The 17,262-nt window shown below is 31.1% G+C and overlaps 1 protein-coding gene and 1 non-coding gene across 2 annotated transcripts in view; both read right to left on the bottom strand.

Moving 5' to 3' along the window:
- The window catches only part of KLHL1 (kelch like family member 1), a 317,531-nt gene that overhangs the window by 117,063 nt on the left and 183,206 nt on the right, over positions 1-17,262 (bottom strand). Inside the window, exon 5 of the mRNA XM_049779031.1 lies at positions 7,072-7,284. Coding sequence (XP_049634988.1) covers positions 7,072-7,284 — 213 coding nt within the window. The remainder of the gene's footprint in view (positions 1-7,071; positions 7,285-17,262) is intronic.
- Positions 16,697-16,803, bottom strand: LOC126016904 (U6 spliceosomal RNA). The gene has a single exon (XR_007498589.1). It is a non-coding gene; the product is annotated as a U6 spliceosomal RNA (small nuclear RNA).

Raw genomic sequence — 17,262 nt, forward strand, 5'->3', positions numbered from 1 at the left:
TGACACCTTTATGCCTTGGAAACAGCAGCAACTTGCTTTCAGGGCATATTTTCCTCTATCACCTCCTAATGGTGAGATGAAACCAGAAGACACCCTGTGGCAACTTGACTTCAACATAGGATCTGTGTAAAAATCAAGATCTCTAATTACAGAAATCTGACTGCAACAACTGCAATTGAAAAGAACAATCAGAATGGTCTAGATTTACTGTATATCTGAAATTAAACTATGAAGGACTGTGTGAATCTCAGTGGTTTAAATAAAATAAAATTATAAAGTATTTTGTAATCAATTTGTTTATAAATACACCAATAATTTAGGCAATAAAGGGCTATTCATTATATATTAATAATATATCTAATAGAACAAGAGGATTAGTTTTTAAATACTTTTTTATATGTATGTTCTCTCCATTATAAATCCAATAAAGTATTTTTTAAAATATTGGTTGACAAAATTCAATAAATGTATATGAGAGATTTTTAATCTAGTATTTGCTGTTTGCTACAAACTAGAAACATAATTCAGAGATTTTGCTCATATTTCATAAAAATCACTTATCAACATATAAATGCAAAGAAATAAATCTAAAATTTCTAAACCCTAAAATAAAGCTTATATTTATTGTTTAACAAATAGTACTAACTGCCAGAAAATTTAGTACTTGGGAACCTGTCTGGTTTGTAAAAATACAGTTTTAATGAACAAGATAAACAACAAACTCCAAATAAACAAGAAAATAGTATATAAAAGTGATAAGAGTAGGACACATTTAAGGTTAAAATATAGCTTAAGGAGAGTTACTTTTACAATGATAAGAGAAAATAACATCTAGGCAGTAGGTTACAAAAATAAAAGTTTGCAGGAGCTGTTCTAATCAGCAGATAGGAATGGTATTGTTTAAATTGCCAATGTGCAGCAATAAGAGAAACAGACTAATTTTAGTTGTTTTATGGTATTATTTATGTCTTCAATTATCTATATCCAATTTATTCCACTACATTATTGTTTACCTTTGGAAATCCTGTTATTAACACAACTTCCTCACCCTTTGGCATTTCACAACACCTAATACCAAGATTGGCTAGAGTGCCTTTCTTGCATACTGATCCAAAGACTTAGTTAGACTCAAAATAGTGGACCACATATTTTCAAACTTTCTTTACCTGTGCACTCTGGTTCAAAGAATCATGGTGAAAATGATAGAGTGAGAAAGAGACAGAAACAGGGAGACACACAGTAATAGAGTGGGAGAAGATGAAAGAGACAAAGAGAAAGAAAATAGTATCATAGAAGTATTCTGGAGACAGTAAAGTTGTGGCTTGTAAGGAATTGGTCTCAGGATTTTGACCAAAAAAGATAACACCTTGTTTGCAGAATGAGAAGCTTACATTCTAAATTGTCCCTTAAGCATTGCCAGGAATGATTTCTGAGTTATGAGTGGGGAGTAAACAAATAAGCAATCCCGGGCATGTCCCCAAAAGGAAAAACAAATAAGAAAAGGTATTAATGCACCACATTAATATGCTTAATTTGTTTATATCTATCACAAGTTTTTATGAGTTTTTGATGAAAACAAATTCTTCACTACTATCCAAGGGTTGTGAAGTAATGATGAAAAGGGAGGACCAGGTGAGGTGAAATGGTAGCAGCACTGATAATAAGTGTGGCACATAATATTGTGTCTCTAAAATATTCATTCTTAATTTTTTTTTTTGGTTTTTGGGCCACACCCATTTGACGTTCAGGGGTTACTCCTGGCTATGTGCTCAGAAATCGCCCCTGGCTTGGGGGGACCATATGGGACGCCGGGGGATTGAACCGCGGTCCTTCCTTGGCTAGCGCTTGCAAGGCAGACACTTACCTCCAGCGCCACAAAATCTCCATCCTTCTCAAATACTAATTATTTCAAACTGAAAAATCATTTTGATTTTACAGATAAAATATATAATACACCATCAGTGAATATATATACTAACAAACCTGAAGATCTTTTCTATTTATATGTGATTGTTTATGGCTATGGAGAAGAAAATTAAACAAAAATTACATAAAAGTGTACTCGACTCTGCATAAATAGAAATTTTATTTAAATACTTTTTGTATTTATTTGATTATTGTCAGTTTGCTTGAATTTTAAATTATTTTTTTCCTTTTATTTTTTTAGTATGGTTGTAATTTTTGTAGACAATACTGTCTGATATCTGATCAGCTGTCATATTTCCAGTGAAGTAGAAAGTTAAATACTTCTCATTTCTCATTGTTATTCCCATAAAATATTTTAAAATATTTATAGCTCTGCATTTAAAAGATTAATTCTTACAAGAGAGAAGGATCTATTTTCTTATATTAAGCTTTTAGATCTACTTATAATATTTTTTGTTAAATAAACCCTGTTCCTAAGTGCTAGAAAATACTTTGTCACACATTAGAACATTTTTATTTTATATTTTTCTAAAAATATGAATATTTTAAATCCCCAAACATATATACATTTCTTATATTTCCTTTAAAAATCAATATGTATTAGAAAATTATAATATTTTTTTCTTTTAGAATAAAAAGAGAAGTACTATAATAGTTTCAAGACACAAAGCAGTTTATCTATGAAGCTATAATCTTCTGAATAATATCTGACTGTAATAAAACTAAATTTCCCTAAAGACCTTTGACATGATAGTCTATAGGATTGCATTCATTTAATTTTCTAAGTCAATCAACAGAAAATAACACATCAAAACTTTGATTCTCATGTGCATTTTTAAATTGCATACTTAATAAATAAATGTTCATGCAAAGGTTACAAAGATAATCCTTTAAAGTATTTAAAATTAGAGGTACTGTGAATCTAGTATTAAGGAATATCACTTTTTGCAGAATAAAATATTCTTTGTTTCATGTTGAAAGAATTTTTAAAATATAAGCAATAAAATTAAATAAGCTTTATTATATATATGTCAGAATGTTTTTCTTGTGAATTAAAAATAGCTAACATACACAATGAATCTAGTAATGAAAAGTCATAAGAAAGTAGATTTTGAGAAATTATTGACTTCGAATCTATTTGCTGGTGAAAGTCTCATAATTATAAGAATAAACTATTACTGTTATGCAAAACTGATATTTTGCACTAAATAATCATTCTATATGCTCTTTTTTCTAACAAATTCTTTGTTATCATATTTATTTAAACTATTTTTAAAAATGTGCATCTAAGAATATTGTAAACATATAACTGTGTAGTAGTTATAAAAATGTTTACAAATCATTTAGTTTAATTTAATCCTGGAAATTTCTTTCTAAAAATTATATGAAGATCTAAAAACCTCTAAGCCTATTTTATGTTTTCTACTAATGCTTTTGTTAGCATATTGTTAGTTTTGCTGAATAATAGTATAAGCAAATCATGGCTGCCTTAAAATATTTTCACTCATCAAGATCTCTGATTTATATCTCTAAAAACAAATTTGTAGATAGACAAAATCATTTTAACAAGTTAACTTTTAAAAAAATAACCTAAGTACTAATTTATTTAGAAAGTAAACCTCTAATTATTAGATGAATGTTGCCTTTTTATTTTATTATTAGCTTTTGGGGCCAGAGTGAATGTAGAGGGTAGGTCATTTGCTTTACACATGGCCTACTAGAGTTCAATTTTCACATATGGTCCCCCAAGTCCCATTAGGATTGATCAGAGTACAAAGTAAGTCCTGAGAACTTCTGAGTGTGTTAGAAGAAAATATTGTTAGCAGTGGGAGGAGCTTTTTGCCACAGCTAATTGTGTTTAGGGTTTACTTCTGGCTTTGTGCTTAAAGAACACTCCTTACAGTGTTCAGGGTCCATAATATGGTAATAAGAATCAATTCTGGGAGCTTCAAAAAAGGTGAGTGCCCTTCCCACTGTACTAACTTTCTCGCGCATAACTTTGTTTTTCTTTTTGTGGGGAATCACATCCAGCAGCGCTCAGCGGTTATTTCTGGATCTAAGCTCAGAAGTTGCTCCTGGCAGGCTTGAGGACCATATGGGATGCCAGGAAACAAACCCTGGTCGGTCCTAGGTCAGCCAGGTGCAAGGCCTGAGCCTTACCTCTGTGCTATCGCTCCAGCCCCAACTTTGTTTTTCTTTTTAAGAGCAGCATTGTTTCACTCTATGACATTAAAATTATGTGATGGTTAATATTTATTAGTATAACTATAAAAGAAAAACAGGTTTTTCAATTTTAGTGATATTTAGTATTTTGAGTCAAGATACTCTAAATAAGTTATTCTCATTAACAATAAAAACCTTACTAGGACATTTGCTACACACTCACATGTAAAAATGAATCAAATAGAATAAATTAACTGTACTATTTCATCATAGAATCATCACATTTATGTTATGTATAACTAAATTACTATTTGATTTTCAAAATCCAATAGAAAAATATAATGTAATTTCTAATTTATATTATTTTTTTCAAATAGTAATATTTACTCTACAGGAATATTATAGACATTAAATACTATAACAAATTATACCTCTGAAAAAATAAAGATCAAATAACGATAATTCCTATTCTTATTCTATCTACTTGTCTCCCTTTATTGATCTTTTTGTATAAATTTTTAACTTTCTGTATTCACTTTTAAGAATTAGGTCAGAATGTATGCCCCAAAGCAGTAAAAAGAATTATTCTTAGAGGTACTTGGGGAATTGATGCCAGTGATTGGACCTGAACCTTCTGCATGCAAAGTGCGCACTTGGGCCCATTAAACTATATTTGAAAACCATAGATCTTTTATATCCAAGATATTTCACTATTACCCAATAAAGAAAACAAATAAGACAACATTTACTCACCAAATAAATATGTCTGTGAGTAATGGATGTGCAGAGCCAATGTTAAAGCATTTATTATTTTCTAATTACGCTCTATCTTTTTTTTTCACTAATGATGAATTGGTCAATTTTATTTGACATCATAAGCTTCGCCTGTAGTTAAAAACCTTTTGGGCTAGACTTCAAAAGTTCTGTGTTTGAGTATGGAAGTAATGGCATCTCTTCCTTTTGTAGGTGTTTGGGATTAAGAAACGTTCTGAAAGTTTGTTTAACAGAACATATAGGAAATCTTTTTATTCTAACACTTATTTTATCATCTTGCTGAAATAAAATTATTATACTTAAGCTTTTACTTGTTTTAAAATTTTAATTTATGTAATTTATTTTTATTTTGTTTTGAGACCTCACAGGGCGGTATTAAGTGGTGTTTCCTGCCTCTGCACACAGGATCACACCTGTACATAGGATTTAGGGAATCCTGTGATGAAGAAATTGAACCATAACAATCTCCCTATTCTCTATATTATCTTTTAGGCCTCAAACTTGCTTTCTTTTTTATAAAAATAGCTTCTCCTTCTTCACTTGTTGATAAAAAATACATCACACTTCCTTATCACTTTTCTTTGAACAACTAATTCCCCAGATTATGTGTTTAGCAATATATAGAATAATTTTGTACAAAATTAAAAGATCAGATATTATACATACACGTAGCCTCATGTAAAATGTAAATTCATACAATTTTATCTATTACTTTAAATATTAAATTATCTGTAAAACTTGTTTTCAGTTAGTCAAAAAATACCAGACAACTTAATTTAACAATGCAAATGTGATTATGAAACAGCACAATTTAAAGACATGATTCAAAATTAAGGAAAATGATATGAGTGAATTTATGCTCTAACTTTAAATTTTTTAGGAGTTTATTTTTAATTCTAGGGCCACATTCATCAACATATAGGTATGCTCCAGGCTTGATCCTCAGGGATATTTCCAAACACTGCTCAGGAGATTCTGAAGTGCCTGAGATCTAATCCAGGTTTATTACATGCAGAGCAAGTATTTCAGCCCACTCAGCTATCCCTCTGTGCCCCTGCTAGCTTTATGAATTAATTACATATCTACACAATCAGCAATGAAATGAGGTAGCTGTTTCCCTTGCTTACTGTTTGCTCCTAGTCCCAATTATCATATTCCATCATTGCAATTGTACATTACCGCCCAATATTCTGCCTTATACTTCTAGAGAGGTATGGAATAATATATATAAGTTTTAAATAATGCACAGCTAATGGACAGGAACTACATATATTAATCAGAAAATAGTATATGATTATGTCATGTATTCAGATTTATTATGTATAGTTAATAGATGCATATATGATAAGTAGATGGATTGATCAATCTTCAAAATAGGAAAGCAGAGAAATAAGTATTTAAATATTTAAAACATGTTTTTATGCATTAAGTTTTGGCACTTGTCTTAACTAGCTTGCTGTTCAGAAAACTTTCTGTGGTAACCTGATTTTATTTCCAACACAAGGCAATAAATATCAGATTTGATGGACATTTTCATAGTCACATGACAATAAGTCAATAAGTGATAGATCAAACATGTTGCATGACCTATAACCCATCAATTACCAGTTTCAAGTGTACTTTAAAAATAAAAGTTGGGAACCCGAGTGATAGCACAGCAGTAGAGCATTTGCCTTGCACTTGCCTTGCACATGGCTGACCCAGGACAGGCCTGACTTCAATCTCTGGCATCTTGTATGGTCCCTTGAGCCTGCCAGGACCAATTTCTGAGCACAGAGCCAAGAGTAACACCTAAGTGCAGCCGGGTATAACCCCAAACCAATAAATAAATAAATAAATAAATAAATAAATAAATAAATAAATAAATAAATAAATAAATAAATAAACGTGAGGACCAGATAAATATCACAAGAGGTAAAATAGTCTGCATGTGACTTAAATACTGTCATCCAGGTTGAAAGTCCTGGCAGTCTATTTTGCTTTTCAACATCACTTGGGATTACTCCTTAGCACTGGTTCAGGAATAACCTATGAGCAATTCTGGATGTGGTACAAATCCTCCTCTTTCTTTTCTCAAATAAAGTATTTGGTAAAAAAAGAAACTTTTAAAAGTAAATAAATAGTAATAAGCATGATGAGATGAATTTTTAATATATTATTTTTCAGCATATCATAGCTATTTTCTAGCAGAAACCATGCCGTACTTACCTGCGGTGGAAGGAGTGGAAGCCTTATAAAGGCAAGAAGCATACTCAAGTCATTGCATCTCCTCTGCGTGTCATATTTGACCCACATCATTAATGCATGGAAGATGGTTTCTTCATCAGGAACATTTACATCATCACTGGCCAGGAGTTTATGAAGCTCCTCAGCAGGAAGGAGCAAAAATTCTTGATTTCTCATAACTTCCATTATGTTCTCCTGCAGGGAGAAAACATCTTGGCATAAATTTGGATTCACTTTTATTTAACTAGCAATGCATCCCGAAAAGAAATGAGAGAAGCAGTCAATAACCTTTGTTCTCATTATAACATAATCCTTGAGCCTTAATCCTTCAGAAACTAGAAGCTGTTAAGATGAAAGCATTGTAATTGTAATTGAAGTGTAAATGTATCCAAGACAGCACAGATCTTGTAATAACTGGAGGATTATAATGTTGAGTTTTGTTATGCAGGCAGAATGTACTAAGTGATTAAATGTGCAAGTTTCAAGTGATAAGCTATGTAAAGTTTGGTGAATATGAAAATAAAAAGGTAGTATTACAAAAATTCTTAAGTGTGGACTACATGTACATGAATAAGAAAGTAGGAATGGAATCAAAGAAGTACCATTTGTGTTTATTAGGAAAGAAAAATTAAAGATGTCATTTAATTCACAATATTCAATAGTTTCATTCTTTTATTATCATTCAAGCCTTTTCAACAATTTTTCAGTTAACTCAGATTCCTGTTTATATTCTTCTTTCTGGTTGCTGCTAGAGTGTAATTACTCAGTCTGAATTTATTCTTTACTTCTTAACTGTATCCTGTATAAGCTTTCTAGAATAGTATTTCTAAAACATAAATTTGTTTATATAATTGTTCTAAAGTTTTGTCTTATTTTATTTTTAGAATCTCTTGTAGTTTAGTCAAATTTCTTAGTTGGTCTCTTATGATCTAACGTCTTTTAGACTTTAAGATTTTATTTCATTATTTTTACCCAGTACCCCAAATTATTTGCTTTCAATATTTTTATGCTACTTTATAAACATGTCTTCCTTTATTCCACTGTTACAATTATTTTCAAATCACCACATTTTTCTTCTGATAGTGATCTTCTAAGACTCCCTTGAACTCTCCTCATTGTGTATGAATATTCTTGACCTCTCCAGAAATTTCCCTTTGCCTACATATTCACTATACTTAAAGAGTATGTGATACTTATAGCTGTGAGACAACAGTTACCAATCTTTAGGTTAATTTTCAGAGCATGTAGATATATCTGTCACAATCTTAAAGTTAAAATAAAAAAGACTTTGATATTTCTTAGTGTTGTTTTTGTAGCTATTTTGGAAGCCATACACTTTTGTGCATAGGACTTACTCTTAGCTTTGATCTCAGGACTCAGACCAGCAAATTTAGTTCCTTCATATGCAAGACAAGTGCTTTACTGACTGTACTCTTTTTGAACAGTTGTCTTTTTAGATCGTAAAATAGAGCAGTTAGATAATACATAATTGAAGCTACATGTAGCACTGATCTTTGTTTTTTTTTAATAGATTTTTTAACACTAGTACAAACTAGTACACTACTGTCTTCTTCCTCTTCTTCCTTTTCTTCTTCTGTTTCTTCTGCTTCTTTCTGCTTCTTCTTGTTCTTGTTCTTCTTGTTCTTGTTCTTGTTCTTCTCCTTCTTCTTCTTCTTTTCTTCTTCTTCTTCTTCTTCTTCTTCTTCTTCTTCTGCTTCTTCTTCTTCTTCTTCTGCTTTTGCTTCTTCTCTTTCTTTTTCTTAATCATCATCTTCCTCCTCCTCATCCTTCTTTGTCTTCTTCTTCTTCTTCTTCTTCTTCTTCTTCTTCTTCTTCTTCTTCTTCTTCTTCTTCTTCTTCTTCTTCTTCTTCTTCTTCTTCTACTTCTTCTTCTTCTTCTTCTTCTTCTTCTGCTTTTTCTCCTTCTCTTTCTTTTTCTTAATATCTTCTTCCTCCTCCTCTTCCTCCTTCTCCTCTTTCTTTTTCCCTGATAATTATTTTAAATCCACTGTCATTGTAGTGACCCTAACAGGACCTTATAATATTTATAACATATAAAGATTATATATGTAGATAAAAAGCTGAGAGAATACATCCCATTCACACAAAGAGCCATTATATGTATGCAAAAATGTAAGACAGTCAGAAAATGTCTATTATTCGATATGTCAGAGAAGATTATAATCTGCTTCATAAGAAATTGAGCCATGTTGAGAGTACATTCTTGAACACAAAACCAAGTTTTGAACTACAGATTTTCATAAGAGAATGGTAACTTACTTTTTTTCCAGATCATCTGTTATAATTTTATATACTTAATAACTGGCATCACATTTCTGCTGACTTCATAAAAAAAAAAACTTTTTTTTCTGTGCTTCTTAGCTGCCTAACTGTGATGTAAGATAAAGATGCATGGTAACTATTTATGGAGTAAACAGTGTTCTGAAATTTAGTATAACCTAGTTTCTCTAAAGAAATACACTAAAAGGACGCTTTCTGAAGCATTTTTTAAGGCAACTCCTAACTGTGCTGATGGATCACTCCTGTGAGAATCAGGATGCCATGTTGGATGCCAAGGATCAACTTCTGGTTAATCTGTGCAAGGCAAGTACTCTACCTATCTATTCTGTCCAATTCCAAAGGAAATTTTGTTTTGTTTTTTTTTGTTTTTTGGGTCACACCTGGCAGCGCTCAGGGGTTACTCCTGGCTTCATGCTCAGAAATCGCTCCTGGCAGGCTCGGGGGACCATATGGGATGCCGGGATTCGAACTGATGACCTTCTGCATGAAAGGCAAATGCCTTACCTCCATGCTATCTCTCCGGCCCCTCAAAGGAAATTTTAATGATTTTTTCCAACTACTCAAAAATCTGTGATTCTATTAAACTACACACAGAATTCAGTAGAATTTATTAGTATATGGTAAAAGTATTCCATAAAATCTCAGCTGTATGAAACTCAGTGCTGTCTATCATAAAGATATGTGAAGGCATATTTCATTATATTTTACAGTATCTGTTTTATGATGACCCTTGGGAGAAATTTGTTCCCAGTTTTAGTGGTAGGATAATTGCACTTCTCCTGAGTAACTTGCCTTTTTTTTTATCATGGATGTTGTAAATTATGAAATTGATCTGATTTATTTTTTATTTGATCTCTAAGAAGCTTGGAATGAAACTGAAATCTAAATTATAGGAAAGCTACAGCCTATTATATTATGAGTACTTCTCAAAGAACTTCGATAATGATATTATTTAATATTCTACAGCAGATAATAATTTTTTCTTTATCTCTACATCATATCAGGGTGCTATATGCCCATATTTTTGTTTCTGTTAGTTATTCTACTGTATATAGAAAAAGTAATATTATTTAAAAAACAAATGTAAGCTGAATATTAAGAAATGATTCTTGTTAACTGACATTTTTCATTTTACATTTTGGAGTATAATGTAGATCCTATAAATTGCTTTACATTTGTTATGTTTAGTTATTAAAGAATAAAATGGTCAATAAACACTAATTTTCTTTCATTTCTGACACTGTAGCTAATTGTCTGTTGACATTGAAGATCAAGTAATGAGAGGCAGCTATATTTTCTGATCTGTTTACTGTTTGTCAATACTTTTATTTTGATTGATTTAGTCATTTATACAAAAATGATTTATTGAAAAAAATTATATCTTTGATAATAACAGAGAGAAAAACAAATGGATTTACCTCACTTGGGACACCATGAAACATTCAGTATCTAAAAATGTACCAACTCTTTGAAAAGGAGTTTTTTTACATGGAAATAGTAGTTACATATAATATATTTAAAATAGGAAATAATAACATACTATATTTAGTGAAAACTACATAAACAAAGAAACCATAGTGTATTGTAAAATATCTGTCTTTATTATCCACAATAGGGAATGAACTGAAAAAAGGGAAAGATAATATCGAAAGGGAAATTCACACTATGTAATGGATTGATCTTACTAAATCTTTGATGATTTTTCAACTGTATGGGAATATACATTTTTAGGTTAAAATAATTATTGCAAAGATTATCATTAATTTATCATTAATTATCATTAATTTATTATTAATTTCAGTTCCTAAGAGCACAATATTTATTATTACATATAAAATGAATTTTATTTATTTGCTACTTTATTATATTTTAGTAACTATATAATAACTTATAGTATTATTTAGTTTGCTTCATTTAGACAGAGGCCTTGAATACATGACTACTTCCAGCAATGTTTAGCCACTACTGCTGACTGGATAGGTTAATTTGGTGCTCATACTTAATAATGTCTAGGTGCCACTAGGGTCTCACATATATCGGGTCTGTGTATATCATATGAGCTAGATTACCAGTAAAAATATATACTAGTAGATAATATGTCCTATTCTTGTCAACTTAGAGTAAAAGAATGTTATTGCACTTGAAATAAAGGTAGTTGCAGATATAATCATTCAATTGTATGTTGGATTAAAGACATTCCTAGACTGAATATTAGTTTGTAGAAAACTTGAACTGTCAGAGAAGCAAAATAAAAATTTAATGTAAAGTCAGACATAGGAAATATATATAATATGAGGGCAGCAGAACAAACTGATACTGCCACACACAAAGGAATACTAAATGATACCAAGAATCTGCAGAAGTTCAATAATGCAAAGGATCATTCTTCTCTGGTCACTCTAAGAAGAGATATTAACCTACTGATATTTTAATTGTAGACTAAAGACATCTTAAAATATAAAATAGTGTATGTCTAGTGTTTTACAATGTCACCATAACCATATATTTTTATAGTGATCCTAAGAAAATAAGACGTGGGACCTGAATGTTAGTTTAATGATTAGAGCTACCTGGGTTCAGTCCCCAGCATCCCAGATGATACTTTGATACTTTGTGGTTGCCAGGAATAATTTCTTTTTTTTTTCACTTTATTTATAGTTATTATAAAGAAATACTACAAAAAATATTAAAAAAAAACCAACATTGCCATGAACTACAGGAAACAAGACGATACATTAACTACCAGGCAGGATTTCAGTCAATTTATATAAGTTAAGTAAGTCCAGTATGCTGAGTGAGTGATGGTATAGACTAGAGAGCTTGCATTGCACAAGGCTCATCTGAGCTAGATCTAGGGCAACCTCATTGGTCCCCAATGCCTGTCAGGAGTATCTGTGAATACAAATATAGGAGTAATTATGATCACCATTGAGTGTGGCCAAAAACAGAACAAAGAAAAAAAAACGTTTGACTGACTCATTTCAACTATAATTTTAAAGAAAAGTGAGCCTCAACATTTTTATCAGTAATATAACAAGTATGATTTTACTTCATGAGTCTATGTTAACTTGAACCCTAAGGTAGTATTCAGCAATTAAGGACATTTACCTTGATATCACAATAAAAAAATTCCAGCATAAAAACTAAGAAAACTCAGGAATCTTGATTAACTGTAAATGGTTAATGTCTTGGCTGCAATATATCAGAATAGCAGCATTAAAAATTATGAAAAATGTATTTTAAAAAAGCTAATTATGGGCCAGCGCAGTGGCACAAGCAGTAAGGCCTCTGCCTTGCCCATGCTATCCTAGGACATACTGTGGTTCGATCCCTCAGCATCCCATATGGTTCCGCAAAACAGAAGTGATTTCTGAGCACAAAGCCAGGAGGAACCACTGAGCATAAACTGGTGTGGCCCAAAAAACAAAACAAATAACCAAACATACAAAAAAGCTAATTATGCAAGAAGACTTAATAAATAGAGAGGTACATAAACTAAAGTTTATTTTGATTCTTTTTGTTTGTTTTGAGTCCACACCAGGCAAGACTCAGGGGTTACTCCTAGCTCTGCACTAGGAAGTTAGTCTTTGAATGCCTGGGGGGCCATATGAGATTCTGGGTATTAAACTCAGTTCGACCTCTTGCAAGGCAAACAACCTACATGCTGTGCTATTTCTCTGGCCCCTTAAGCAAATTTTTGTAATGCAACTATATTGGTTAATTGTTTAATCTTTATAATGATTTTGTCAGTTTCATATATTAATTGTATTTAATGTGTTTTCCCAGCCTATGAATAAATTGTAAAATGCCAATTAAATCACAAAATAATAGCGTGCTTGTGTATTCAAAGCTGTCTTTTCATTGTATCAAAATGTCCAGAATAGTTAATGGCATAAAGTTTTCTTAAAGGACCTACTAAGTCTCATCAAAGGATAAAACTAATGATTCTCTACAAATCTGCTATAAAAGTAAATTTAATGAAAGATAATATTTCTTATTTGAAAGGACATTTTGTAAAAAATTGATGCAAGTTTATACTTTTATGTATAAGAATGTATATTTTATTAAGTAGTGCTCAATCTGTACTCAAAAAATAAGAAAACATTTATTCATTATCTAAAGAAAAATAATTTTTCAGGATCAAAAAGGTTTATTTTGTCAACCTATATTTGCATATCCTTTTGTTCTTATACTTGTATCCATAAATTATTTGTCACAAAAGTCTGATATATGCCTAATCAGAAGTTCCAGACAGTTGGGGTAAAAAGTGGGTAAATTTAAAAACACACGGTGTGAAAGTTTCTTAGATAGCTACATTAGTTATTTTTTTCATTTAAAAGGAATTTTTGGGGCCTGAGCAATAGCACAGCTGTAGGGTGTTTGCCTTGCACTCAGCTGACCTAGGAAGGACCACGGTTCCATCCCGCTGCGTCCCATATGGTCCTTTAAGTCAGGAGCGATTTCTGAGCACATAGCCAGGAGTAGCCCCTGAGCTTCACAGGGTGTGGCCCAAAAAGCAAAACAAACAAACAAAAAAAATCTTTAGCATTTACAAAGAAGAGCACATTACAATTCTACAAGTTAATGTCTAAATATTTTCTACTACAGAAGCATTTAAATTAAATTGTTTTATAATTATTTATTGTTTAGTAAAATAATGTATATTATTATCCTTCTGGTGTAGACTAATTTATTAGTTGTTTACAACCAATGTTAAGATCACAGCAAAATATATTCTGATACGATTAACCTTTTAAAACTTTGTAAAGAGATACAGAATTGTAATATTTTTTAAAAAAAATCAATTAAATCCAAAAGGAAGTTGAAAAATTTCTCACATAAAGCCATAAAGTAAAAATTAATTAAAAAGTATACTTAAGTTTATATGAAGTCAAAATAACGAGTAAAATTCTCTTAAGAGTTGTATAATCATTTCTCAATTACATTAAATAATAATCTTCTGCTTTTATTAGTATTCAGAAACTGTAAACTTCATGGATGAAGCATAAATTTCATCAGTATTTTAATTAAGCTATAATTTACCATGAATTAAATCTAAATACTATTTATCTGTATCTAAGTACTAAGGAATAGGAGGATAGAAAGACTTTGGGTTTACCTTCATGGGACTCTAGCTACATTGTTTTCTGACTTTCTATTATATTAAAAAATATATTCATTATAATACCATGCTATTCGAGACAGGCATTCTACATGGTGGGAATGTTGCACTATTGAAGGTTGGGTGTTTTTTTTTTTATGACTGAAACCAAACTACAGATATGTTAGTAATCATGGTGCTTAACTAAATATATTATTTAATATATTATTAAAGAAAATAATAAAAATTAAATAAAAATAAAATGCCATTGTATTAGAACAAACTTATCCAGAAACCAAAAGAGTTGAATAGATTGGACCAACTAATCTATGATAAAAGAACCAAGACCTTAAAGCAAAGAAAAGAAAGTCTATTCAACAAATGGAATTGGGAAAATGGAGAACACACACTTAGGGAATAAGATAACTGGGTAACATTGTACATAAAAATTTAACTGGATATAGAGTTCTGGATATTAAACTTCAAGTCATAAAATGTGCACAAGAAAACATAAGTGACTTACAACAAAATACCACCATAGGTGAGAAATCTGGAGCTTATTGGTAAAAAAAAAAAAAGCAAGAGTAAACAAATGAAACTAGAATAAAATAGTGTATAGTCAAAGAAACTACAAGAGTAATGAAGATAATTTATGAATTGGTTAGATTTTTTTTAACATTATACAGCTAACAAAGCATTGATGTTCAAAATACATAAAGAACCTATGCAAGATAACAGGAAGAAAAGAAATCAAGTTGCTTTTAAAATAGATACTAAAAGGAAAAATAAAAAAATTGTTTTCAGAACTTTAGAAATAAAAGTCATTGACCAAATATTTTACATGAAAGAGGCAGATTCCAGAAGATAGTTGAAAATTGTAAAGCTATTAATTTTATGCTCATTAAAACAGTAATTTACAAAATTATTCATAATATATTTGTTTCAGATAAAATGTTCCAACAGCAATTCATTCTACAGTGTGATCTTCCTTCCAAAAATTACCCCATTGTCCCACCCATTCCCCATATTGTCCTTTAGCAGGGACAAAACATATTAATTCATATTACTTGCTCCAAGAAAATGTAGGGACATGGTAAATTCAGGTTTAAAAAATGAAGAACATGGTTGGTATTGAATAAACATTCAGTAGAAACTCTAGCCATTTTTTTAGTAGACACCTTAAAAGTAAAAAGACAAATAAATTATCTTCTCTAGTGCACATGAGATTCTCAGAATGCTAGATCACAGAACATATTTCCACAATCAAGAGGAAATAAATCATACTGACTGACTGCCTTCTCAAACCATAAAGCAATGAAAATAGACATTAATCACAAAAAGAAATGGAGAAATTAACACAAACACCTGAAAATGAAATAGATCATTATTGAACAAGTATGTCATGAGCTGGAGTGATACCACAGCGGCAGGGTGTTTTGCCTTGCACGTAACTGATCCAGATGGACCTGGGTTCCATCCCCAGTGCCTCATATGGTCCCCCAAGAAAGAAGCGATTACTGAGCACATAGCCAGGAATAAGCCCTGAGATTCACTGGGCGTGTCCCCAAAACAAACAACAAAATAAAACAAGTATGTCAGAGAGGAAATAGAAAGATTCCTGGAAACAAATGAGAATGAATATATTAATTACCAAGATTTTGGGACAGACTAAAAGCAGTGTTAAGAGGAAAGGTCAAAGCTTTGCAAGCATTTGTCAGAATGGAAGAAACAACCCACAATTTGTTTACACAACTCAAGAAATTGGAAAATGAGGTCGGAGAGATAGCATGGAGGTAAGGTGTTTCCATATGGTCCCCTGAGCCTGCCAGGAGCGATTTCTGAGCATAGAGTCAGGAGCAAGCCCTGAGAGCCACCAGATGTGACCCAAAAACCAAAAACAAACAAACAAACAAAAAAACAAAAAAGGAATTGGAAAATGATCTCAAAAGTACCACAAAGCAGGAGTAAGCCTTGAGCACTGCATTTTATGGCCCCAAATTCACTCAAAAATAACAAATCTAATAAATAAAAAATAGAAGTGAGTTTTCTTTATAATTAATGTAATTATTATCAGTATGTACCAAACCTTTATGTTGTGTATGTGAGATTCTAAATATTGAAAAGTATGTACCATGATTAATTGGTCTAAAATGTACAGAGGCATTTAATTTCTACCAAATTCATGTAACTTGAAATTTTTTTTTTTTAAATATGGAACGCTTCACGAATTTGCATGTCATCCTTGCGCAGGGGCCATGCTAATCTTCTCTGTATCGTTCCAATTTTAGTATATGTGCTGCCGAAGCGAGCACGCAACTTGAAATTTTAACTATAATTAGTTACAATTTCAATTTTATTATTTACATTTCTGTCACTAGTTTTATTAAACATAGATTTGATGTGCATAATTTGATTACTTTTATAAAAAATAGATCAAAATATAAAATTGTTTTTTCTTTCACCTTGAAAGTGGTATTATAAAAAATCTAGTTAGTCTGATTCCAGCATCTATGGTTTTAATTACATGTCTCACTATATTCTTGAAAAATAATCCCAAATAAATGGTCAGGAACAAGATGTTAGCATAAGTAAATCGAAGTTTTACAAATTTATACTATCACAGCAACCCAAGAGATTATTTATCATGATTGCTACACTAATTAATTGGTGCCCCCAGATTAACTTGATGTACCAGAATTTCCCAAGGAAGCAAAATAATTGGCATGAAATTTTGATTAGCAAAGTGGCCTAACATAGCGCAATTTTAATGA

This window comes from Suncus etruscus, chromosome 8 (genome assembly GCF_024139225.1).
Source record: "Suncus etruscus isolate mSunEtr1 chromosome 8, mSunEtr1.pri.cur, whole genome shotgun sequence".
Taxonomy (NCBI): domain Eukaryota; kingdom Metazoa; phylum Chordata; class Mammalia; order Eulipotyphla; family Soricidae; genus Suncus; species Suncus etruscus.